The 24,238-nt window shown below is 40.3% G+C and overlaps 2 protein-coding genes across 2 annotated transcripts; one reads left to right on the top strand and one right to left on the bottom strand.

Annotated features, from left to right (window-relative positions):
* Window positions 1-606: 606 nt before the first annotated feature.
* foxi4.2.S (forkhead box I4, gene 2 S homeolog) lies at window positions 607-3,466 on the bottom strand. The gene is made up of 2 exons (NM_001088148.1): window positions 2,848-3,466; window positions 607-1,583 (listed from the first exon to the last, which is right to left on the bottom strand). The coding sequence occupies exons 1-2, from the start codon at window positions 3,431-3,433 to the stop codon at window positions 1,057-1,059; spliced, it is 1,113 nt and encodes a 370-aa protein (NP_001081617.1). The 5' UTR covers window positions 3,434-3,466; the 3' UTR covers window positions 607-1,056.
* A 13,349-nt stretch (window positions 3,467-16,815) lies between these two features.
* foxi4.1.S (forkhead box I4, gene 1 S homeolog) lies at window positions 16,816-21,758 on the top strand. The gene is made up of 2 exons (XM_018242990.2): window positions 16,816-17,609; window positions 20,987-21,758. Exons 1-2 carry the CDS (start codon window positions 17,018-17,020, stop codon window positions 21,538-21,540), a joined length of 1,146 nt encoding a protein of 381 aa, XP_018098479.1. The 5' UTR covers window positions 16,816-17,017; the 3' UTR covers window positions 21,541-21,758.
* Window positions 21,759-24,238: the final 2,480 nt, after the last annotated feature.

Genomic DNA, 24,238 nt, shown 5'->3' with positions numbered 1-24,238 from the left:
ACATTATGTTTTGTGCTTCTGTACCAGCCCAAGGCAACCACAGCCATTTAGCAGTAAAGATCTGTGTCTCCAAAGATGCCCCAGTAGCTCCCCATCTTCTTTTCTGCTGATTCACTGCACATGCTCTGTGCTGCTGTCACTTACTGAGCTTAGGGACTCACTCACAATATACAGTACACATAGAATATAAATGTCACAATATAAGGCTGATTAGTAATTAATACAGATAATTACTACATGGCAGCACAGAAACCAGTGCAATTAGCATCAGAATTTAATAATCAGCAAACCTGTAGCATCAGCTTATATTACAGCCAGGGAAGCTCATTTTCTGCTGGATAATTAGTGACGAGCCCTAAGCTTAGCTTCTCAACAGCCAATCAGAGCCCACTGAGCATGTGAGTGTCACAGACACTTTCCAAGATGGTGACCCCCTGTGACAAGTTTGAAGTCCTGGATCATTGCTGCTATTGACAAGCTCAAACTTTAGCCTCCTGCAATAAGTTCACTATAAAATATGCCATTTTTAGCCACATTCATTTTTAGAGTTTAGTTCTCCTTTAAGTGATGTCAGTTCATGTTTATGTTAACAAACAAAACCCCAACTTGATGTTTTTCTTTTCTTTATTAAATACAGTTATAAATAAAGAACCATGTGATGCGCAAGTCACACCATATGAATGACAAACAATATATATATATATATTTACAGCTTACACGTCCACAATGAAAAAAATGCTCATTCTTTTGTCTTATAACAAAGATAAAGCCAGAGGTTGACTTTCTATCGCTTGTTGACATACAACTCCCAGCATGCTCAGGCAGCCACCCATTTGAAGAAGAAAAAAATCTCCTTGCTACAGATGTCCCTGGTAACCTGAACTACAGCTCCCAGCATCCTCAGCCAGCTATGGGTGATGGTATTTGTAGTTCACAGTACTCTCATGTTTTCTCCCCCAACTTGCAAGGGGAAATTGCTAAGATTTCAGTTCTGGGCTCCATAAGCGTCATGTCCACTCCCAGTCTTTTCCTACAAATCTCACGTAGAACTACACGTCAGTACCTTCCCTGGTACAGAGGAGACTGCTGGGGATGGAGCTGCTGAAGGTACGGTGGCTGCTTCTGGTTAGAGGTGGGCAAGGAGCTGTAGTAGGGGCTTCTGTTATAGAACAGGCTACTGTCCTGATGCTCAGGGCTCTGATCAACTGCGGAGCCCGAGATGAAGCTGCTCAAGCCATTGAGGTTCCTCTGAGATAATTCATTGAGAAGCCCCAGGGGGCCCTGTCTGTTCATTGTAGCTGAGTCCACGGCAGTCATGCTGCCAATGAAGTTGGTTAGACAGGGGGTGTAGGTGACAGTTGGGGGAGATGGGCACTTGCTATGGCCTGTGGGAGACAGCTCCTTGGGGGAGGAGGGAGTAATCATGGGTGGGCTTTCTTTGCCTTTTGGGCTCACGTGATCCTCTTCCCTCTTAGCGATTTTAATGTTGTTGGTCTCAGATTTGGGCTTTCTCTTCCGGCGGAAATTACCATTGTCAAACATCTTCTCGCAGTTGGAGTCCAGAGTCCAGTAGTTTCCTTTTCCTACAGAGAAAGGGAGGGGAAAAAAAACACGTATAAATACTCTATTTATAAAGCCCGTTTGTTTCATTGACTACTTGAACTCCCAAGGGTCAAAACACATAACCAGGGGTTGGTCCTACTCGTTCATACATAGGGTCTACCTTCCAGTTACCTTAAATACAGGAACGTATGTGGATTGGGTAATAGTATGCAGAAAAGGTAGCAAGCAAAATGGCAGCTCCCATTCCTATGTTTAAAGGATAAGTAAACCTTTAAATTAAATGAATGTAAAATTGATGAGGAGGCTATCCTAAGCACTTTTGCAATGTACATCCATTATTTATATTTATGTATTTATATATTTTTTAATTCCAAGATATTAAGGGATACATGTGCTGTTAATAGGAATGAATCTTGTAACAAAAGTGCCACCTGCTGGTCAGTTTCCCACCAGTCTGACCACCAAGTAGTCAAGGAAATAGTGATGGGTAAATAAATTCGCCCGAGGGAATTTGTGGCGAATTTCCTTGTTTCGGCGCCAGCAAATACATTTAAGAAACTCTGGCCAAAATTCACCAGCGTCAAAAAATTCGGAAAAGTCGCTCGTGTCAAACCCATCATGCATCAAAATTATTCGGATGCCCATTGACTTTAAAGCAGGCGCCAAAATTGATGTGAGAGACAGAATTCGAGTTTCGCACATTTTTCGCAGTTTTGCAGGAAATTCGCAAACTGGAGAAATTTGCCCATCACTAGTCAGGAAAAAGAAAGAGGCTGCTCTGATGTTCTTCTGCTTAGGAATAAAATTAGAAACTGCTTTCACATCTTTCCTAAGCAGAAGAACATCAGCCTCTTTCTTTCTCCTGACAACTTCCTTGACTACTTGGTGGTCAGACTGGTGGGAAACTGACCAGCAGGTGGCGCTGTTGTAACTAAATTCATTCATATTAACAGTATATGTATCCCTTAATATCTTGGAATTAAAAAATAAATAAAAAATAAGTGTACATTGCAAAAGTCATTAGAATAGCCCCCTCGCCAATTTTACATTCATTTATTTTAAAGATTTACTTATCCTTTAAATGCTATTTGGTGGCCAGTTAAATGCTAACGACTGATTCGAAAGGTAGAACATTCAAGAAATAATGCAATAATACATAAAAATGAAGTAAGAGAAAGGGCAGGCTAATTTGTCAAGTAGAGGGGTGTGTGGCAGGTTAATGGGAATGCAATATATTCTCATCCAGGGCACATAGTGGAAGAGCAGGGGCATTACTGGACTTACCTGGATCATTCTCATCCCTTGGCATCTTCTTGAAGCAGTCATTGAGGGACAGGTTGTGCCTGATGGAGTTCTGCCAGCCTGCTTTGCTCTTCTTGTAGAAAGGGAAGTTTTCTGCCACATACTGGTAGATCTGGCTCAGGGTGAGTCTCTTGTCGGTCGCATTCTGGATGGACATAGCGATGAGGGCAGAGTACGAGTAAGGGGGTCTCACCCTCTTCAGAAGCTCCTCCTGGGAGGCCGCCGACATCCAGCCCAGATCGGCTCCACCAAAGGCTGCAGAGTTGGCCAGGAACTGCCGCTGGGGGGCGCTGAAGGCAGGGGGTATGTAAGGGGCAGGGGTAGGGCTGTAACTGGGTGAGTTGTTGACCCCAGGGCCCCCCAGCCATAAGTAAGGGTTCGCTTGGTGGGTGAAGTCCCCGATGCTGAAGTTGGTCGCCCTGTGGCTGGGGTGCAGGTTGTGCTGTTGGTACATGAAGTTGTCACAATAAAGTCCCATGTCCGGAGCCTCCTGGGCGCGTTTAGGGTGCGGCGGGTTCAGACTGGAGGCCGGACACTTGTGCTGGGCGGGTTGTTGCACCGGGTTCATCCTGATCAGCGGCTTCTGCTCTTTCCCAACTGACACTTGAACTAAATGCCACCAGGTCCGGCCTTATATCCCCGCTCCCCCCGGGCAGGTAATGGGTGTGTCCCTGGGTGCCATTAGCAACAGAGGCACCAGGGAGAACAATCTGACCCTTTCATTCATTGTCCCCTCCCCAGTCTGGCTCTGCGGGGGTCTGTGACCCCCATTAACATTCACTTGGACTTGTACCTTCTGTGCGACCCTGTTGGAAGGTCCGGGCACTTGCAACTGACACCTGGGACTTGGCTCTATAATGGTGTCACTGTATTGAGAAAATATATTATATGTATTTGTATATTATATCTATCTGTCTGCCTGTCTATCTATCTATCTATCTATCTATCTATCTATCTATCTATCTATCTATCTATCTATCTATCTATCTATGAATCATCTACACTGTCTGTCTGTCTGTCTGTCTGTCTGTCTGTCTGTCTGTCTGTCTATCTATCTATCTATCTATCTATCATCTATCTATCTATTTATCTATTATCTATCTATCTATCTATCTATCTATCTATCTATCTATCTATCTATCTATCTATCTATCTATCTATCTATCTATCTATCTATCTATCTACACTGTCTGTCTGTCTGTCTCTCTCTGTCTGTCTGTCTGTCTGTCTGTCTATCTATCTATCTATTATCTATCTACAGTATCTATCTATCTATCTATCTATCTATCTATCTATCTATCTATCTATCTATCTATCTATCATCTATCTATCTATTATCTATCTATTTATCTATTATCTATCTATCTATCTATCTATCTATCTATCTATCTATCTATCTATCTATCTATCTATCTATCTATCTATCTATCTATCTATCTACACTGTCTGTCTGTCTGTCTCTCTCTGTCTGTCTGTCTGTCTGTCTATCTATCTATCTATTTATCTATCTATCTATCTATCTATCTATCTATCTATCTATCTATCTATCTATCTATCTATCTATCTATCTATCTATCTATCTATTATCTATCTACAGTATCTATCTATCTATCTATCTATCTATCTATCTATCTATCTATCTATCTATCTATCTATCTATCTATCTATCTATTATCTATCTATCTATCTATCTATCTATCTATCTATCTATCTATCTATTATCTATCTATCTATCTATCTATCTATCTATCTATCTATCTATCTATCTATCTATCTATCTATCTATTATCTATCTATCTATCTATCTATCTATCTATCTATCTATCTATCTATCTATCTATCTATCTATCTATCTATCTATCTATCTATCTACAGTATCTATCTATCTATCTATATCTATCTGTCGCTTTCCCTGATGAAGGTTCTGGTTTTGGACCGAACATCAAATAAACTCTCCTTTTTTGCATAATATACAAACCCTGAGTGTGTGAGTCTTTACCTTTTGCTTTACATATTTGTTACTTGACACCCAGGTCACAGACTCTGTTTGTGGAGTTCACCTGTATAACTGTATATATTTATATATTCCTGCTAGTGTTCTTGTGCCAACATATAAGTGCCTGAATCCTGCCCAGAAGCATTTGATTAGCTTTAATTGAAAATGCACCTTGCTCTGTAGATGTAGCCGCTAGTCTGTGTCCCTGTACGTCTGCAAATACATGACAATTATTAGCTAATTAGTGATGTCCCACCCTCTATTGTACCTGCTAGTGATCAAGTGATATTCAAAGCAAGTGGCTGTAAATACAAATCAATGACAGCGGACAAGCAGCGCTAATGAGATGCAAATTGGGAACTGCAACTTATACAACTGCCTGTTATGCACGCAATCCATTAAATGCACAAATATCTATATAGAAGAGGTGGGGCAATAGCTGTGACTGTATTTCCTACTGTACCAGCACCCGGAAAAGAAACTGGAGTATGACCTTTATTCCAGAGTCTCCTGCTGGGAAAATCCAGTTTTATTATATAAATTGCTTTACTTGGTAATATCAGATTCATTAGCTGGCTCTGGCTATTATCCTAATTGAAGAGAATATATCATCTACTGTTTATTTACGTGGAGTTTATCTTATATTTACATTCCCAGAAAAAACTTATGTAGAAATAAATACAGCAGTCCTGCCTTGCTTTATGGTCAGTGTCGGACTGGGGTATCCAGGGTCCACCAGAATCACCTCAGGTTCCCCCCACCCCAGTTGCCTTGTCTGTTCCTCCATGAATCGACTCCCCCCCCCCTGTCCTACATGACTTTACATTGAATTACATTCAAATTTACTCTAGGATGGACTGCCCAAAGTTTGGCCATGGAGCAGGCCTGGTGTGGCTGCGGCTTACAGAGTTTTTTCCCTGTGTTCCACTGGTCTAGTTTGTTTGTGGCTGAAATTCTATCTCTCTTAAGGTGGCCATTCATGGGGCGATAAAAGCTGCAGACAGACCGAGTCGTATATGGAGCCCTCCGACGGGCTTCCCTGATCGATATCTGGCCGAAAGTCTGCCAGATGTCAATTGGACGGGACTAAAAATCCAGTCGGATCGTGGACCACATCTGTTCGTTGATGTGATCCAACCGCCCGTTTTCCCATCATTATGATCCAATCATTGGGCCCTAGGGCCCACGATCGGACCAGCCCGATATTGCCCACCTCAACATGGGCATATCGGGGAGAGATCCATCGGCAAACTAGCGGATCTCTCTGTTTATGGCAACCTTTACTGAGCATTCAGTTTGTGCCCGAGAACCAGCAGGTTTCAGCTGCGAATTGTTCTAAAACTCATTTAATATAAATTTCTGATACCAAGTTCTATTTAATTTTGCTGTAGTCTGCTCTCGCTGGATGGAGGCAGCATTTTTTCAGCACCCCCATGCATGTTAATGCAAGGATCTCATTTTCTGCCCATGCAGCTCAGGAAAAAAAAAAAAAATTTTTTTCCGTAATTGAGCGAATCGGCAGGAGCACATATTCTACTCCCAGGGGCAAATTCACTAAAGAGCGAAGTGGCTAACGTTAGCGCAAATTCGCCCGCGTGACGTTTAGTTACTTCGCCGATTTACTAACGGCGCTGGCGTAAATTCGATAGCGAAGTGGACCTAGTCTAGCGCTACTTCGCACCCTTACGCCAGGCAAAGTTGCGCTATGGCGAAGGGACATAGGGACATAACTACGCTAATTCACTAACTCGCGGATTTTCATGAACGTTACCTCTTGCGCCAGACTTGCCTTTGCCAACTGAGACCAGGCGAAGTGCAATAGAGTAGATAGGACTTCCTCAAAAAATAGTTGAAAATTTTTCTAAGTCCCAAAAAACGCTGGCGTCTTTTCCTTTTTTAAGGGTGATAGGCTGAAAAAGATCGTACATTTTTTTGGGGGTACCCTCCTTCCCCCCTACATTTCCTAACATATGGCACATAAACTATACAGTGGGCACATGTATAGGGCAAAATAACAACTCTATCTTATTTTATGAAGCTTTCCCAGCCTTGTGAAGTGTAATGTTTTTGTTGCTACATATACGTCCATTGTACTTTAACTTGGCACCATATGCAAATAAGGCATCGCTAGCGTAACTTTGCTTTGCTTGATGAATTAACGCAAGCGCAACTTAGTTTCCGTTCGCCTCACTGAGCGCAACTTCGCATTTTAGTGAATTTGCATAGCGCTGGCGAAACTACGCCTGGCGAAGTGCAGCAGAGTGCGGCGAAGCTATCGCCAGCGCAACTTCGGATCTTAGTGAATTTGCCCCCAAGTATCCTGATCTAACAGCTCGAGAAATGAGCCCTCTGTAGAGATGTAGCACCTCTGGGATCTGCACTGCTCTGTAACACAATAATACATCAAATAATCAAATAAGTGGGAATAGTTTCCGAGTTCTTATTCCAAGCAATGCTGCAAGCGAATAGGGAAGAAAACCAACTTTTGGTGTGACTTCTATTAAAGGGAACTTAAACCCGAAAATAACGTTTTGCCATAAGAAAGAAAGTGTATTTCTAAGCAGTTTATCAATATACATTTATTGTACACATTTATTCGTTTTTTATGCAGTTGCAATGGAAAACCGTTTTTGCTGTTCCCATTCTGCACTGCTGGTTCTGCCTCTTGAAACAATGTGGCTGAAGCCAACTTGGCATGTCCTCTTCACGGGCCTGTTAATCAACTGGCTTCTGCTACATTGTTTTCAAAGTCAGAACCCCTCCAAGGACAGAGAGATATTACTTCCTATAGCAGTGTTTGTACAGACAGGGGGAATCTTTGTCCTTGGCCCTGTCAAATTCTGATTGGAAGGAGAAATAGCGCAAAGTGACATCATTGTGTAACTTATTTATAATTTTTCAAAACTTCTGTAAAAACTTTTGTGACTTGCATAGAAACGTGAATTACATTACACATTTAAGACATTTTCCATAAATGTATAGAGCCAGGGTCGGACTGGAGCATTGAGGGTCCCCTGGGGCTACAAAATCAAAGGGCTTTCCTGGCAGTCCCTGACCTTCAAAAACAAGCGATGCTCACATGTGCAAAAGATGCGGCGCTAAAACAGCTGATTGGCTGAACATTGGAACAGGTCCGGTCTGACCTTGCCGGGCGCCATTAGAAATCACGGGGCCCCATACAATAAAATTTTCTGGGCCCCCTAGGCCCGTCCACCCCAGCCCCCAAGCGACACCCCAGGGGCCTATAGAGTATTAAAATAATACATTGGTGGCCAGGGGTTTAATAAAAAAATAAAACACACACATTGGTGTTCAGTAGAATTGAACTCGTGGCTTCAGGACTTCAACTTCGGTTACTTTCGTCACTTCAGGTCTTTTCGCGGCTTCTGGACTTCAGTAATTCGGGACTTCGGCAGGTACAACACGACTTCACACTATCAAAGGGGGTCCAGCTATTTCGAAAAGTGTACAACCCCCTTTAGTCCCAGGCCTGGTATAGCAGTACCCCCTGTGCCCCCTGATGACGGGCCTGTGACCTTGTATATTGCAGATGCTGCTCAGACAAGTCCCTATAGTTCCTGGGTCCCCAACAGTTTCAGAGCCTGTAAGGGCCAAGACAAGAGGTCAACAGAAGAGGCACATGCCTAGGGTGCGTGGGGGATGCCAGGCACTTACCTACCCTGTTGCCTTTCCCTAGTCCAGTTGAAAGAGTTCCCCTCTCCAGGCAAACCATAGGAATGAGCTCTTGTTTGCTCTCATCAGTGCACATGAATGTGTGTGTACAGTGGCATAACTAGACCCCTAAGGGCCCTGGTACAGAAATTTACAAATGGGCCCCCCTAAAAGGGTTGTTTACCTTTGAGTTAACTTTTAGTTTTATGTAGAGAGGGATATTCTGAGACAATTTGCAATTGGTTTGCATTTTCTACTTTTTGTTGTTTTTCAGTTATTTAACTTTTTATTCAGCAGCTCTTCAGTAGAGGATTCCCTATGACTGACGCGACAATTGGCCAATGTCATAGCCCCTGACGTCACGACCCGCCCTGCAACATCATGGCCCTGCCCCCGCAGTGTCAAGGCTCTACCTGGCTTCAACCGGGCCAAAAGTTGGCATCCCTAATGGCAGCCCCCTCAAAGAAGAGCATGGGGCATCAGATTGGCACTGGGCAAATACTGTTATGGCAAAATCATAAATAGAATCAATGTGCATTTTTTTTTATCATTGGGGTGCCATTTTCTGTGTTGGCAGGGACTACTACCCATTGGTGTATAGTGCTAAATGGTCAGTGGCAGAATGGGAATTGAGTGCCATGGTGGGGGCTGGAATGGGGATGGGGACCGTGGCCCAAGAGGGAGTGGGATCAATAAGCTTGAACAGGCACCTGCTGGCCCCAATGCAGAGTCAGGGTCTGACCCCCCTGTTAGTTATGTAGTTATGGTGTCGGTCCTTTGCCATGGCAAGCCTGGGCTAACAATAATTATTGTTAATCATGGACGTACAGATAATATCGTACAATACAAATTTTTGTACAATATTCGGTGCGTGTATGGTGGAAAAAGAGCCAACCGATATCGACAGAAGACTTGGATATCAGACGGCTCGTCGATCGGGCGGGACGGAAAATTTTAATCGGGTTCCTTTGAAGGCTCCCACACATCGGCCATTGTTAGTGCTGAATCATCAGATACAGGTAGAATTCTATTGTTTCTATATGTATATCTGACTCTACACGTAATTGTTACATCTATGGCCACCTTTAAAGGGGAACCATACACATCACAGGTCTCTATGCAATCACCTCAAACAAGCAATGCTTTAAAACTTTTTTTTTTTAGGAAAAATCATTTTTCTAATAACATGTGCCACTGGATTACACTGCCATTTTAAGTGTTAGAAATAACCTTCCTTTACTCCTTCTTTCAGTTTTGAATGAGTGATGATCCTCTTGGTTCCTGTAGAGTTTACGTCTTAGCATGATCAGCACTATGTGTCCTGCATCTTAATGTAAATATCTGCAGATGGATGTACTGGGGGGCATATAGGATTAGTGATACGAGATTAGCCAGATCAGTAGAAAGAAACATGGGAGATCATATATCAGAGGAAGGATAGAAAGGTTGTGTAGAAGGCACATTAGCAAAAGAATGAAGTTGTAGTCTCAGAGCAAGGACACAGCCATAGTGCAGACATAAAGAAGCTGTCTAACTGGAAGGTTTAGCAGCTATTACATTTATCCCTGATAAAAAATGGTATCAGTGCAGCTTCAAAAGACTAATGTGTTCTGCAGTGTTGAACATTTACCCAGCCTGTGCCCACACAACAACCACTTTCTACCATCAAAAAGTGGTGGTGACATCTATGCACCTAGATTGGAGAACCATAGAAGACTGTGGTAGTTTGGGCACAAGATTGAACAACTGTATTGTGATGACGGAAGAACCATGGAAGAATGTGATTGTTTAGGATGCTTATATTTTGGAACCAGTCTAGAGGAAAATTGGCGATGGTATCGAATCACCTAGGCTAGGGCTGCCCACATGGAGGTCCACGGACTGAACATGACCCACCAGAGCAGTGATCCCCAACCAGTGGCTCATGGGTTAAGGTGGCCAAAGACACACACAGATAATATCGTACAAAACAAATTTTTGTACGATATTCGGTGCGTGTATGGTGGGAAAAGAGCCGACCGATATCGGCAGAAGACTTTGATATCGGCTTGTTGATCGGGATGGAAGGAAAATTTTGATTGGGCACCTTTGAAGGCACCAGAACATTGCCCATTGTTAGTGCTGAATCTTCAGATACTATTGTTTCTATATGTATATCTGACGATTCAGCTGTGTATGTGTGCACTGAAACAAACGTTCTTTCCTGGAAAGATCTTTTCTTGTTGCCCTCAATAGACCCCATTCTGGTTAAAGGAGAATATAACCCACTACCCCCTGCCCTCCATAGTCCCCCCCACACAGGAGTTAACGCAAGTAAATACCCCTAAACTGGTAATTACCACTTGTTGCAGAGTAAGCATAGCGGAGGCCATCGTCAGCCACTTTGGTCATTTTTGGGTCTTTTTCTGGTGCTTCGGTAATTATCGTCACTGTCAACGCATTCGCAGTTGCAGCAATCTGGGAAAATGCTCCAACTGCGAATGCGTCAACACGGTGCTTCCTTACTGAGATTACCGAAGCATCTGTAGATGGCCCCCGTGAGCTGCACTGCGATGACTCTGCAACAAGGGGTAATTACTGGCTTCGGGGTATTTAATTGTGGTAACTCCTGTGCCGGGGGGAGCAGGGAAGGGGGACTATGGAGGGCAGGGGGTTGTGGGTTTTATTATATGGGGGGTTGAATTCTCCTTTAGGGTCAGGGCACACAGGCAGTTTCAGGGAGATTAGTCGCCTGTCGACAAATCTCCTCTTCTTCAGGACGACTAATCTCCCTGAACTGCCTCCCCTGCCTTCCCACCAGCTAAAATGGAAATCGCCGGCGGGGTGGCACTCGGGGGGATTTGTTATCCAAAGTTGGCCGAAGTTGCCTCACGAGGAAACTTTGTGCAACTTCAGAAAACGAATTGCTCCGAGTGCAATTTGGGGAGATTGGTCGCCGGGCAACTAATCTCCCCGAATCTGCCTGTGTGCCCTGACCCTAAAGCATCCAAACCTCTCCTGAATGTTTGTGAAGATTCTCATTCTCATTCATCCAGGCCAATGTGCATATCAGTAGAAATAAGTCGAATTAACTGGTCTTGCTGTGTTTTTTCCTTGAAGACGTTTCACCAGTTGGAGAAAGCCAGTTGGATGACTGGTGAAACGTCTTCAAGGAAAAAACACAGCAAGTCCAGTCGTTTCTACTCTCCTGAATGGTTTCAAGCATTAAAGGTTTGTTCTTAATTTCTCTAGCTTCCCTTACACTCCCCTGCTCTTGGCGTATGTCCTTCCCTGAGGCTAAGACCAGTTTAAGTTGTTTTTAATACCCTTTGAAGGTTTTTCCATTAGAGGGGGATGAGTTGCACTGGGAAGTGCGTCTTATCTGGAAATCAGAGTCAACACCTTTCTGCGGCAGGGGGATTAACATGTCATTGTTTTACCAGCCCAGCTTGTGATACTATCAGCACCCTGTCCAACCATTAACTGATCAGTGTGAATAATGGTGGAAAAGGCAAATGGCCTGGAGTTTCCCTAATGGATTTTCTTCTGTCCAGCACTTCTCACATTCACAAGATGGCGCCCAGTGGTGTAACTTGATGTTACTGGGCCCCAAAGCAAATTAATTTTAGGGTCCTCAACATAACCAGAGGTTGTCCTTTTTTTTACCAATATACTGTATGTTGTACATACTCATTATTTAGGGCCCCATGGGGCCCCTATACCTCCTGGGCCCCCTGCAGACAAAGGGTCTGCTTCCTCTGTAGTTACAACCCACCTAATGCTCAAATGACTGCAGGTTATACAAGTTTTATACAAATGCAAAGAAAAGGCAACTAATCTCCCCGAACTGCCTTCCCGCCGGCTAGAATTTATTTCACCAGTGGGATGGCAGTCGGATCCATTCGGCTTTCCGGAGTTGCCTCGTGAGGCAACTTCGGGCGACTTCAGAAAATGAAGCGATCCGAGTGCCACCCGACGATGATTTAGATTCTGGCCGCGGGAAGGCAGTTCGGGGAGATTAGTCGCCCGAAGACAAAGCAATTCATTGCTGGGTGACTAATCTCCCAAAATAGCAGCGTGTGCCCTTACCCTAAGGGTAGAGACACACGCTCAGATACGGGGAGATTAGTCACCCAGCGACAAATCTCCTCTTCTTCGGGCGACTAATCTCCCCGGACTGCCTCCTGCCGGCTAGAATGTCAATCACCGGTGGGTTCGTTTTCTGAAGTTGCCTCACGAGGAAACTTCAGGCGACTTCGGAAAACGAGGCACTCCGCGTGCCATCCCACCGGCGATTTAAAATCTGTTTTATATTTATATTTTCTTTGCCGAAAACTCTTGAAACATTATAGATAAGTTTCCTGCAGTGCAGAGAATGAGTCTATAGGTGTCTCTATTTGACAATCCAAACATAGTGGGACATATTTTCGCCTGATCAAACTGTGAGAAAAGAGAGAAATTCTGCTGCTACAATTCTTTACTTAGTTTTCATGATTCTCAACAGAATAGTTTACACCGTATACAACAAGTTGCAGTTGGTGACAAACTTCATGTATTTAAACTTTCCCCCCTCACTGTCTATCATTAAGTAGCCTGGGCATGAAGCCCCCCATTTTGGTGCATAAATAAGATTTTAGGATGATGATGAGCTTGCCTTTAATAACAGTGCCCACAAAATGATGCTATTTGTGTAATTGATGTAAATGATGATTTGTGTAATTGATGTAAATTATGTTATTGTGTAATTCCAAGATCGAAGGAAACAAGATTTAAATAATTTATTAAGTGTAATGTAAAGTTTACGTTGCTTGGGAAACACAGTAGAAAATAATTTTGAACTTTCTGTGCTGCCATGTAGTAATTATGTGTATTAATTACTAATCAGCCTTATATTGTGACATTTCTATTCTATGTGTACTGTATATTGTGAGTGGCTCCCTAAGCTCAGTAAGTGACAGCAGCACAGAGCATGTGCAGTGAATCAGCAGAAAAGAAGATGGGGAGCTACTGGGGCATCTTTGGAGACACAGATCTATACTGCTAAAGGGCTGTGGTTGCCTTGGGCTGGTACAGAAGCATAAAATATAATGTACAACATTTCTACCTACTCCTTTAGTTAAGCTTTACTTCTCCTTTAAATCCAAAAAAGGCATAGCGTAGCATGAGTGGCAAATAGGAGGAGCATGAATATCAGCATGAATACGGCCGAGACAAGAACAACATGTGCCCATAACATTTACATTGTGCTGCTTCTATACTTCATCTGAACACCAGGGGGCAGATTTCTCCAAGGTTAAGTGATAGATTCTTTTATACCTCGATTGAACTTGAATGACCTCGAAACTCAAATGGTATCTTATTTAAGAAAAAACTTGAACAACCTAAAATTCGAGGGAATATTATAGACATAAAAACTCGAATTGAATTCAAATAAAATTCAAATGCAATTTTTTGGAAAAAAACTCGGAAGGTTATTTACATCTTCAAACAGGCCAACAGACCTCTGCCATTGACTTCTACAGGTTTTAAGTGGTGACCTATCAAATTTGAGGTTCCTATCAAATTCGTTACTTCCAGGGTCAAGGTATGATAAATCTGGATTTCAAATACAAGTTTGGATTTGCCCAACTCGAATTTGTGATTTTTGACCAAAAATTCAACTCTAAAACTCGAATTTGAAATTTACCATTCGAATGTTAATAAATCTGCCCCCAGGAGTTATGACATATCAATACCAGGAAGAATCTACAGCTGACCATGATCTTCCTAAAGGGGTTTTGTTTCATAGGAGTCTTTGTTCAGACAAATCCAAGCATATTTCATGCATTCCCAAGTTTCATGATGCAAACTTGATTGTGTAGATGCCACTACTTTTATTCAAGACTAGAGATTTCCTGCTAATATTTATTCACTGAAACAAAAGAATTAAAAAGGTATGTATAATTTTTATAATTATAATTTTATATAATTTTTTTTTTTATTAAACACAGAAAATGGGAAAAAATTGCTCTTTAGTCCCGAAGTGAGCGAAAATTTGCTGCAAATTTGCGCCTGCCGAATAAATTCGCCCATCGCTAGTTATAATATTTTCGCACTAGGCAAGAATTACCTCCATATGAATTTATGGAAAGGTTGTCTCCCATAGACTCCATTATAATCAAATAATCCAAATCTTTAAAAACAATTTCCTTTTTCTGTGTAATAATAAAACAGTAGCTTGTACTTGATCCCAACTAAGATATAATTAATCCTTATTGGAAGCAATACCAGCCTATTGGGTTTATTTAGGGGCCGATTCACTAACTTTGAGTGAAGGATTCGAAGTAAAAAAACGTCGAATTTCGAAGTGTTTTTTGGGCTACTTCGACCATCGAATGGGCTACTTCAACCTTCGACTACGACTTCGAATCGAAGGATTCGAACTAAAAATCGTTCGACTATTCGACCATTCGATAGTCGAAGTACTGTCTCTTTAAGAAAAAACTTCGACCCTCTAGTTCGCCATCTAAAAGCTACCGAACTCAATGTTAGCCTATGGGGAAGGTCCCCATAGGCTTTCCTACGTTTTTTTGATCGAAGGATATTCCTTCGATCGTTGGATTAAAATCCTTCGAATCGTTCGATTCAAAGGATTTTATCGTTCGATCGAAGGAATAATCCTTCGATCGTTCGATCGCACTATTTGCGCTAAAATCCTTCAACTTCGATATTCAAAGTCGAAGAATTTTGATTTCCAGTCGAATATCGAGGGTTAATTAACCCTCGATATTCGACCCTTTGTGAATCGACCCCTTAATGTTTAATCAATTATCCGGAAAACCCCAGGTCCTGAGCATTCTGGATAATAGGTCCCATACCTGTACAAAACATGCTGATTTATGAACTCATTCAATAAACAGACTTTTTAAAAAGAAACGACAGAAAAATGTAGTTGTGTGTGATATATTTAATAACGCGTTTTGTTTTCTAAATAATGAGTTTTTGAAAAATGGACATGTATAGGTATTCAAAACTGATAATTTTTCGATTATATCTTTATTTTTGGTTCTTTTGTTATTCATAATAAAATATGAATTTGTTTCATATTCTTAAGCACAAAACCAAAACTGTGGTGCCGTGTTAACCAGCAGCAAAAATAACAAATAAAAAAACAAACAAATACAAAAAGTACTGTAGAAGTGAAATCTATATTGGCTAACAAACAATAAAAATACATTGCTATTTTTATTTGTATTTTTATTGTTAGCCAATATAGGTATCAGTTCTACAGAACCTTTTGTATTTGTTTGTTTTTGTTTTTGTTTTTTTATTTGTTATTCATAGAATTTTCAAAATGTTCTCAAAGGTAAAGGAGTACATTTAGGGCCTTATTTATCAAAATCCAAATTTTTCTGATTATTTAGATAAAAAAAGTCCAACCAAACTAAAATCCACGGACCATATTTATTATTAAAAAAGGATGATTTCATCGGATCGTGGACAAACTCAAGTGAAAATCCGAATTGTATGATTTTTTTCAGATTTTATACCCAAATCACTTGATTTTTTGGGGCTTTTTCCTGAAATGTCACAATTTTTTTCAGATTTTTGCCCGAAAAAAAGTCGGATTTTCATACTAAACCCAGCGCAGACCTCAGAAAACGTCCAAATAGGATAAGGACCTCTACCACTGACTTTTATACAACCTCGGAAGGTCTGAGATGGAAGATTTTTGGATTCAGACTTTTTCCATCCTTGGGGTATAATAAATCAAAAAAAAAAAATCGAGTTTTTTTTCCACTAAAAATTAGGATTTTATTGTAAAGAAAGCTCAAATTTTTCAAGTTTTTTGCATTTGGACTTTAATAAATAAACCCCTTAAAATAGCAAATTTTGATAAACAAATCTTCATTGTTTAGTAAAACACACAATGGTGGTGCATCTACATTTAAAAAATATGCAAATTTGTTAAAAAAATCTTTAAAAGAGCACTTAACTTTACTTTGAATTTAATAATTAGCATAGAGTGAAATAAATTGTGTTCCGATAGGACGTCAAAAACATTCATTTATTTTGAAATACTGCAATAAACACAAATTATTTTTGTTAACAGATTTACATTTTTGCATGAACTATAAAATAGTTTTGGGAAAGTTTAATACTTGAAAGTAGAAACAAAGTTGATAACATTTCATCTTCCAAAAAACCTGCACTTGGAAAGAAATCTTTCAAACTGACGTTCATTAATAAGTTTAAGAAAGCAGAAAGCAAGATGAGTAGAAGAATGAATGAAAAAGACGGAATGTCTTGCCTGCTGCATCAGCTCCTCACTTTACACACCCCTGTCTTTCAATTGAAGAATCCGACTGGCTGTTGTGAGTGAAAGAAAACCTTAAAGCACACCCACTAGTGGCCTGGGGCAGGGAAGATCAGTAAACTAGGGAGGTATAAAGACAGCAAACCAAACACAGTAGACACCTGTTGCTGGAAGCACCTTGAAGCTTCAAGGTGCTGCTGGAAAAGATTATGAACTCCATTTACCTTCCATCTCATCAAAGAACTTCAGCGCCGAGCCTACACCAGAATCACCCGAAAGGAGCTCAGGAAGCCTCTGAAATGGCAGTTTACTGTGACAATTTCAGCATGTACCACCAGCAAAATCTACACTCCTCTCAGAGGGCACCCAACTATGGCATTGGAGATTATGCGCCCTCCACTAACCCTTACTTGTGGCTTGGAGGTCCTGGAGTAAGCAATTCTTCTAGCTATCTGCACGGAAACAGCCCTTCTTCTTTTATACCTCAACCCTACGGATCCCAAAGACAGTTCCTATCAAATTCCTCAAGTTTTTGCGGGACAGATCTGAGTTGGCTTTCTGTAGCATCACAGGAAGAACTTCTCAAGGTGGTGAGGCCTCCATATTCCTACTCAGCTCTCATAGCCATGGCCATACAAAATGCACCAGAGAAGAAGTTAACTCTGAGTCAGATTTACCAATATGTAGCCGACAATTTCCCTTTCTACAAGAGAAGTAAAGCAGGGTGGCAGAACTCCATCCGGCACAATCTGTCCCTCAATGACTGCTTTAAGAAGGTCCCAAGAGATGAAGATGACCCAGGTAATTCCACTAAAACTATTACTCATTGGTGACTGATTGGATTCTGTGTTCCAATGTAAATGAATTTGTTAAGACTAAGCAATTGTTTCTGTAATTGCCAATATACAGGTATGGTATCTCCTATATGGAATGGGGGTTTCCCTAATTTGTATCTTTATAACTAGGGATGAGCGAATCTGACCTGTTTTGCTTCGCTGAAAAATTTGCGAAACAGCGGAAAAAATTTGCGAAGCAGCAAAAAAAGTTTACAGTATTTGTCATAATTTATTTCTTACGCCGACTTTTTTGTCCAAATGCATTAAAGTCAATGGGCGTTTTTTCTTATGGGCGTTTTCTCTCTGTGACTTTTTTGCTGCGGCTAAATTTTCTGCTGTGAATTTTGCCGCAAATTCTAGATGACGAAATGTTGAATTTCACCGCAAATCCATGGCAGCCGAAAAAATTCATCCAATCACTATTTATAGCTCATAAATCATATAAACATGGTTTATGTGCAGTTTAGTTACCATCACGTACAACATACTGTTATATTATTACAGGGAAAAATGAAATAATTTTTTCCAAATTAACTCTATGTAAGATGATTTTGCTGTAATTTCCGAGCTTTGAGGTTAATGGAATTGAGGACAATGATGCCATACCTGAACATTAATTAAACTCATTGTAGTTTTTAGGAAACGTGATTGCTTTTGAAAACAATGTTTCTTTATCCCTTTCTGGTCTCAATGTAACAGGAGTCGGGACTCCTCCAGGTCTGTTAATTGGCTGGCCTGCAACATTGTTTCAGGGGTTAGCGCCAGCAATATAGAAAAGTAAAAAAAAAATTACATTTTTCTCTTGAATACCACCCATATCTCTATGGACACAGAAAGTCTTAGTAACATGACATATGTATGTGAGAGGGAGCTGCCATATTGTTTTTATTATATGAGAACATTAGTAGCCGAGTACCTGCTGTGGTTTAAGCGAAGTGTAACATTTACACCAAGTACGGCTGCAATATCTAAGCACAATCTTTGCTTACTAAGGAAAAAATGCAAATTTAATTGTCCTTCATTTCACCTAAACTCAATCACATCTGTTGTCTTATAGGAGAGCAATATATTGTACTCCTTCCCTACAGCCGTGCTCCTAGTATACTTACACTACTCAACCAGATTTGAAAGTGGTTTTCTACAAACCATGTCCTCAGTTACTTGTACAGGTATGAGACCTGTTATCCAGAATGCTCGGGACCTTGGGTTTTCCGGATAATGGATCTGTCTGTAATTTGGATCTTCATACCTACTAGAAAATCATATAAACATGAAATAAACCCAATAGGCTGGTTTTGCTTCCAATAAGGATTAATTATATCTTAGTTGGGATCAAGTACAAGCCACTGTTTTACTATTACACAGAAAGGGGAAATTGTTTTTAAAAATTTAGATTATTTGGATAAAATGCAGTCTATGGGAGACAAACATTCCATAACGTGGAGCTTTCTGAATAAAGGGTTTCCAGATAACTGATCACATACTTGTACCAAACACTATGGTATCAGCTCCTTCTTTCATGATCATGCACTTGTATTATAATACATACAAATACATATATACATAATTTAGGGGGTTATTTATCGTAGTTATTTTTCGTAGAAAAAAAAACTAGAATTTTTCTTAATTTTTTAAACCCCGATGGAGTTAAAAGTCGGAATAAAAAACGACTCCAACTCAGATTTGCTGAGTTCATGTAGATGTCAATGGCAGATGTCCTGAAGATACTGATTTGCGCTGGGTTTCCGAAAAGGCAGCAAATTCGAAAAGATTTGTGGGTTCGAATTTTTTTTTTTTACAATCTTATCGAGACCTTTCTCACACAAGAATTTATTTGGTAAAATTTAATGATAAATAGGGGGAAAAAAGTCAGCGTGGATTTAGTCGAAGTGGGTTTCCAAAAATAGTAAGATAAATTTGGATTTTGATAAATAAACTCCATAATATAAGGGCTCACCCAAACCATAATAGATTTTGTAAATCGCCTGGATGAGTCAATAGGGGAACATATTTGGCCTACTTAAAAATGCCGATTTAATCAGATCAGGGACAAACAAGGAAAAATCAAGTTTTTTTCCTGAATCGCTCAATTTTTTTCAGGCTTTTCCACCGAAAAGCCAGAATTTTTCGTATTTTACCCAAAAAGTCAGAAATAGTTGGATTCCAACGCAGACCACAGAAACTTTCAAATAGGATAGGGACATCTCCCATTGACTTATTTTCAACCTCGGTAGGTCTGAGATGTCGGATTTTCAGATTGGGACTTTTTCCATCCTCAGGGTTTGATAAATTTTGAAAAATTTTTAGTTTTTTTTCATTGAAATTCGGATTTTGTACTTAATAAAAACAAACAAAAACCTAATATCAGTTTCTCCCTTTAATATTATTGCAATGTGTTTATTTGCTGTGTAGGTCTCTAGTTTGGAAAGTGATCTGCAATGTGGTAGTCAGGTTATCCTACTGTAGCAACCAGGCAGAGGCTTTTTATTGAGAGGAGGCTGAAAAGGGGGGGGGGAAGAGTTGTAGTGGAAAGAAAAGCAGTAACATGTATATCTGGCAAGTAGTGATGGGCGAATTTGTCTTGTTTTGCTTCGACACAAAATTTCAAGGGAAATTTGCGAAGTGGCTGAAAAATTTGCAAATGCGAATTTTGACGCTGGTGACTTTGTGTGTTTCGACACCGGAGAAAATGTTTTTGATGCCGGTGATGATTTCGAAGCCGGCGGCATTTGACGTGCATTAAAGAACCGGTGTCCGGTAATTGACGCGGCGTCAGAAAAACCTTTGATGCCGGCGAATTTCCATCGGCGTTGAAACACGCAAATTTGCGCCTGGTGAATAAATTCACCCATCACTACTGTTTATAAATTAACACCCCCAAAAAATTTGATCTCTGGGCCCCTCTCCCCCAGTATACCCCCCCCCACCCCCATGACTACACCTTGCAGCACAGACACAGGAGAGGTGGTGGGATCTTGGGTCCAGGTTGTTACTCTCCTAAATCTAACTCCAGCAAACAATCTTGTTTTATGTTTTTCATTTCGGAAAGAGGCATAGAACAGAAAAAAACTGATAAAAAAGGAAAAAAGATCAAGTATAAATATGTCTATATTGCCTCCATGTGAAACATTATAAAAGCTCATTAAAACCTGAACCTCCTCTGACATAAATGATTATACCATTAAATAAGTGAACTCGATGTTATCCAATTAAATGGCACGTATACAAGATTGCACCACAGGACATTATATTATGGTTAACATTAACAAAAATAACAAATAAAAAAAATGTACGTCATTTGTGAAATGATTTGGATTTTTCAACAATTTTGTTCCCTCCTAGGTAAAGGGAATTACTGGACTCTGGACCCCAACTGTGAGAAGATGTTTGACAACGGAAACTTCCGCAGAAAGAGAAAGCGCAGGTCAGACTCAAGCAGTGCAGAAGTCGTTCCAATTAAGGCTGAGGAAGGTCATCCAGCACTAGGGGGGAAAGGTGGTGAGAGCCCTTCAATGTTGACCCCGTCCTCTCCAGAGTTGGAAGCTGCCTCAGATGACAGGAGAAGCACCTCCCCCAGTGGGATCACCTCTAGTCCTTGTCTGAACAACTTCTTCAGCAGCATGACCTCCTTGGACTCAACTTCTGTCAACAGACAGATGTCTTTAGGACTTGTAAATGAACTGTCTCAGAGGAACATCACTGGCTTAGGCAGTTTCACCTCAGGCTCCATTGCTGAACCATCTGTGGACCTACAAGACAACAGCCTGAGCCTCAGCCGGCCCTCATATTACAGCACCTTTTCAAGCACTCACCAGAACAACCAGTTCAACAGTCACTTCTACAACACCTTTAGCGTCAATAGCCTTATATACGCCAGGGAAGGCAGTGAAGTATAGGTTCAAGGCTCAGCCTTCTGCAGGAAAAAGAAAGACATTGATAATGGTGCCTTTTCTGGACTGCCTTTGAAAATCGCATTGACTTTCAATTAACATGTACAGGTATGGGACCTGTTATCCAAAATTCTTGGGATGTGGGGCTTCCTGGATAACGGGTCTTTCCATAATTTGTATCTTCATACCTTAAGTCTTCTAGAAAATCACGTAAACATTAAATAAACCCAATAGGCTGGTTTTGCTTCCAATAAGGATTAATTATATCTTGGTTCGGATCAAATACAAGGATCTGTTTTATTATTACAGAGAAAAAGGAAATATAGTTTATTTGATTATAATGGAGTCTATGGGAGATGGCCTTTCTGTAATTCAGACCTTTCTGGATAACGGGTTTCCGGATAACGGAACTGATACCTGTATTCTGTGAAAAGAATGAGACTGATAAAAAAAGAGAAGTTTATATCAATTTCATCTAATACCTAGGTGTTCTTGGTCTTCCCTCAGAAACTATTTTATTGGTTTTTTTTTAAACATACGGACAGACCTTTGGAAGGACTAGCCTAGCAAAAAAATACAAGAAGAATCCAGCCAATGGGTACACAGGTAAATAGGCATAATTTAACAATCCTTAGGTCCCAGAGCTCTGCAATAACCATTCCTCAACCTTCATCAAATAAATCTAAAATATGAAAAGGCAAAAAGTATAATGAAACCTGCTACTGCAGATATGGGACCTGTTATCCAGAAAGCTCGGGACCTTGGGGTTTTCCGGATAACAGAATGTAATTTGAATCTTCTTACCTTAAGTCTACTAGAAAATATCGAAGTTGAAGGATTTCAAGCAATTCGTTCGATCGAAGGATCGAAGAAATAATCGTTCGAACAAACGATTAAATCCTTCGAATCGAACGATTCGAAGGATTTTAATCCATCGATCGAAGGATTATCCTTCGATCAGAAAATTGTTAGGAAGCCTATGGGGACCTTCCCCATAGGCTAACATTGGCCTCGGTAGGTTTTAGGTGGCGAACTAGGGGGTCGAAGTTTTTTTTAAAGAGACAGTACTTCGACTATCGAATGGTCGAATAGTCAAATGATTTTTAGTTCGAATCGTACGATTCGAAGTCGAAGGTCGAAGTCGAAGGTTGAAGTAGCCCATTTGATGGTCGAAGTAGCCAAAGAAAACATTCGAAAATTGAACTATTTTTCCTCTATTCCTTCAAACTAAGTAAATGGGCCCATATGGGAGACAGCTAGTGATGGGCGAATTTGTCTAGTTTCGCTTCGCCACGAAATTCCCAAATTTCCAGCGAAACGGGCGAAAAATTCACAAACCAGAATATTGACGGTGTCAGAACTGTCTGAATTTGACGCACATTAAAGTCAATGAGCGTCCATTTAATTGTCGCTGTCCGTTTAATTTGGCATGAGCTGCCTGATGAATAACATGGTTGAAATATCATTTATAAACAAACAAGCCATAGTTGCCAAAGCAAGACGATGAACCGTGAATTTTCTTTTCTGCTCAATTTGTTTGATATATTTGGTTTTCTTCTAGAGATATTATTGGCATTTCAAATAAGCGTATTCCATGTCTATAATTTTTGCATATGTCCAATTACTGAACAAAATATTAACAGGGCTAGAGAGTACTGGGATCTCACCCCAATCCCCAAGGCACAACAAACTAATAATTATCAAAAATACCTCTTTCCTCAAAATCCATAAAAAAATAAAAACTTTAAAAAATTACATACTGACCCACTGGAAACCACCTTACGCATTTCGTACCCCGAACCTATGACCGGAGGGTATGAAAAGCCTAAGGTGGGTTTCCAGTGGTTCAGTAAGTAAAACTTTAATAAACTTTGATTATTATGGATTTTGAGGTACAGGATGTTTTTGATATTTATTAGCAAATACTGAACAAATCCTAATTATAATTTGTATATTCAAATATGAGAAATATATACAGACTACATCACCTGTGAACGAAACAAATGTTCAGCTGTGAAGAGCTGTCAAATGACTTTAAGGGTAACTCTAAGGAGATTGTCAAAAGAAAAAATCTCAGAAATTCGACTACAAAAAGTGGGCAGTTAAAAACCTGGAGAACTTGATGGAAATCAAGGGGAGGTTGATTCAGCATTCAACTTATTTTATTCATTTAAATTTAACACATTTGTCAGTAGCATAACAAGCTTTTTGTTGTCACTTTTTATGTAAGTTTTTTCTGCAAATTAACAAGATTGAGCCTATCCAATTAGAGGCTTTTTTTTGTAAATATACTAGTGATATTTTTGTTTTGTTGCAATTTAGTTCCGGGAAAACTCAAATTTGAAAATGAATAAATCTGTCTCTTTATATTTGTTTGAATCGGAATCATTTAAAATAACGAAACCTGGATTCAGTGTACCTTTTGTTTTAATAGAACTCTGGGTTAGACCCAAGATAATGGCTGAATAGTAGAAAAATAAAGTACAACTGCACCACCTGAGATTTTGGGAATGAAAACCGTCACAATTGCAGATGAGAACAGGGTCGGCACACAATGTATTCATGGCTGCAACTGGTCCACTTTTCAATTATGTTGGATGCATTTCATGTTTTGTAAATTATGTTTTTATAGTTATTTTATTTATAAAACCCCCTGTTTTGTATACTTTTTATATTGACTAGATACATTAAAAGAAAAAAATTA

This window comes from Xenopus laevis, chromosome 1S (genome assembly GCF_017654675.1).
Source record: "Xenopus laevis strain J_2021 chromosome 1S, Xenopus_laevis_v10.1, whole genome shotgun sequence".
Classification (NCBI taxonomy): domain Eukaryota; kingdom Metazoa; phylum Chordata; class Amphibia; order Anura; family Pipidae; genus Xenopus; species Xenopus laevis.
Note: the sequence above shows the minus strand (reverse complement) of the source record. Positions and strands in the feature narration are given on the sequence as shown.

Coding starts and splice junctions, on each gene's coding strand:
- foxi4.1.S (XM_018242990.2), top strand. CDS start 17,018: ATGAACTCCATTTACCTTCCATCTCATCAAAGAACTTCAGCGCCGAGC. Junction 17,610..20,986: donor AAGAGATGAAGATGACCCAG/GTAATTCCACTA, acceptor GTTCCCTCCTAG/GTAAAGGGAATTACTGGACT.
- foxi4.2.S (NM_001088148.1), bottom strand. CDS start 3,433: ATGAACCCGGTGCAACAACCCGCCCAGCACAAGTGTCCGGCCTCCAGT. Junction 1,584..2,847: donor AAGGGATGAGAATGATCCAG/GTAAGTCCAGTA, acceptor CTTTCTCTGTAG/GAAAAGGAAACTACTGGACT.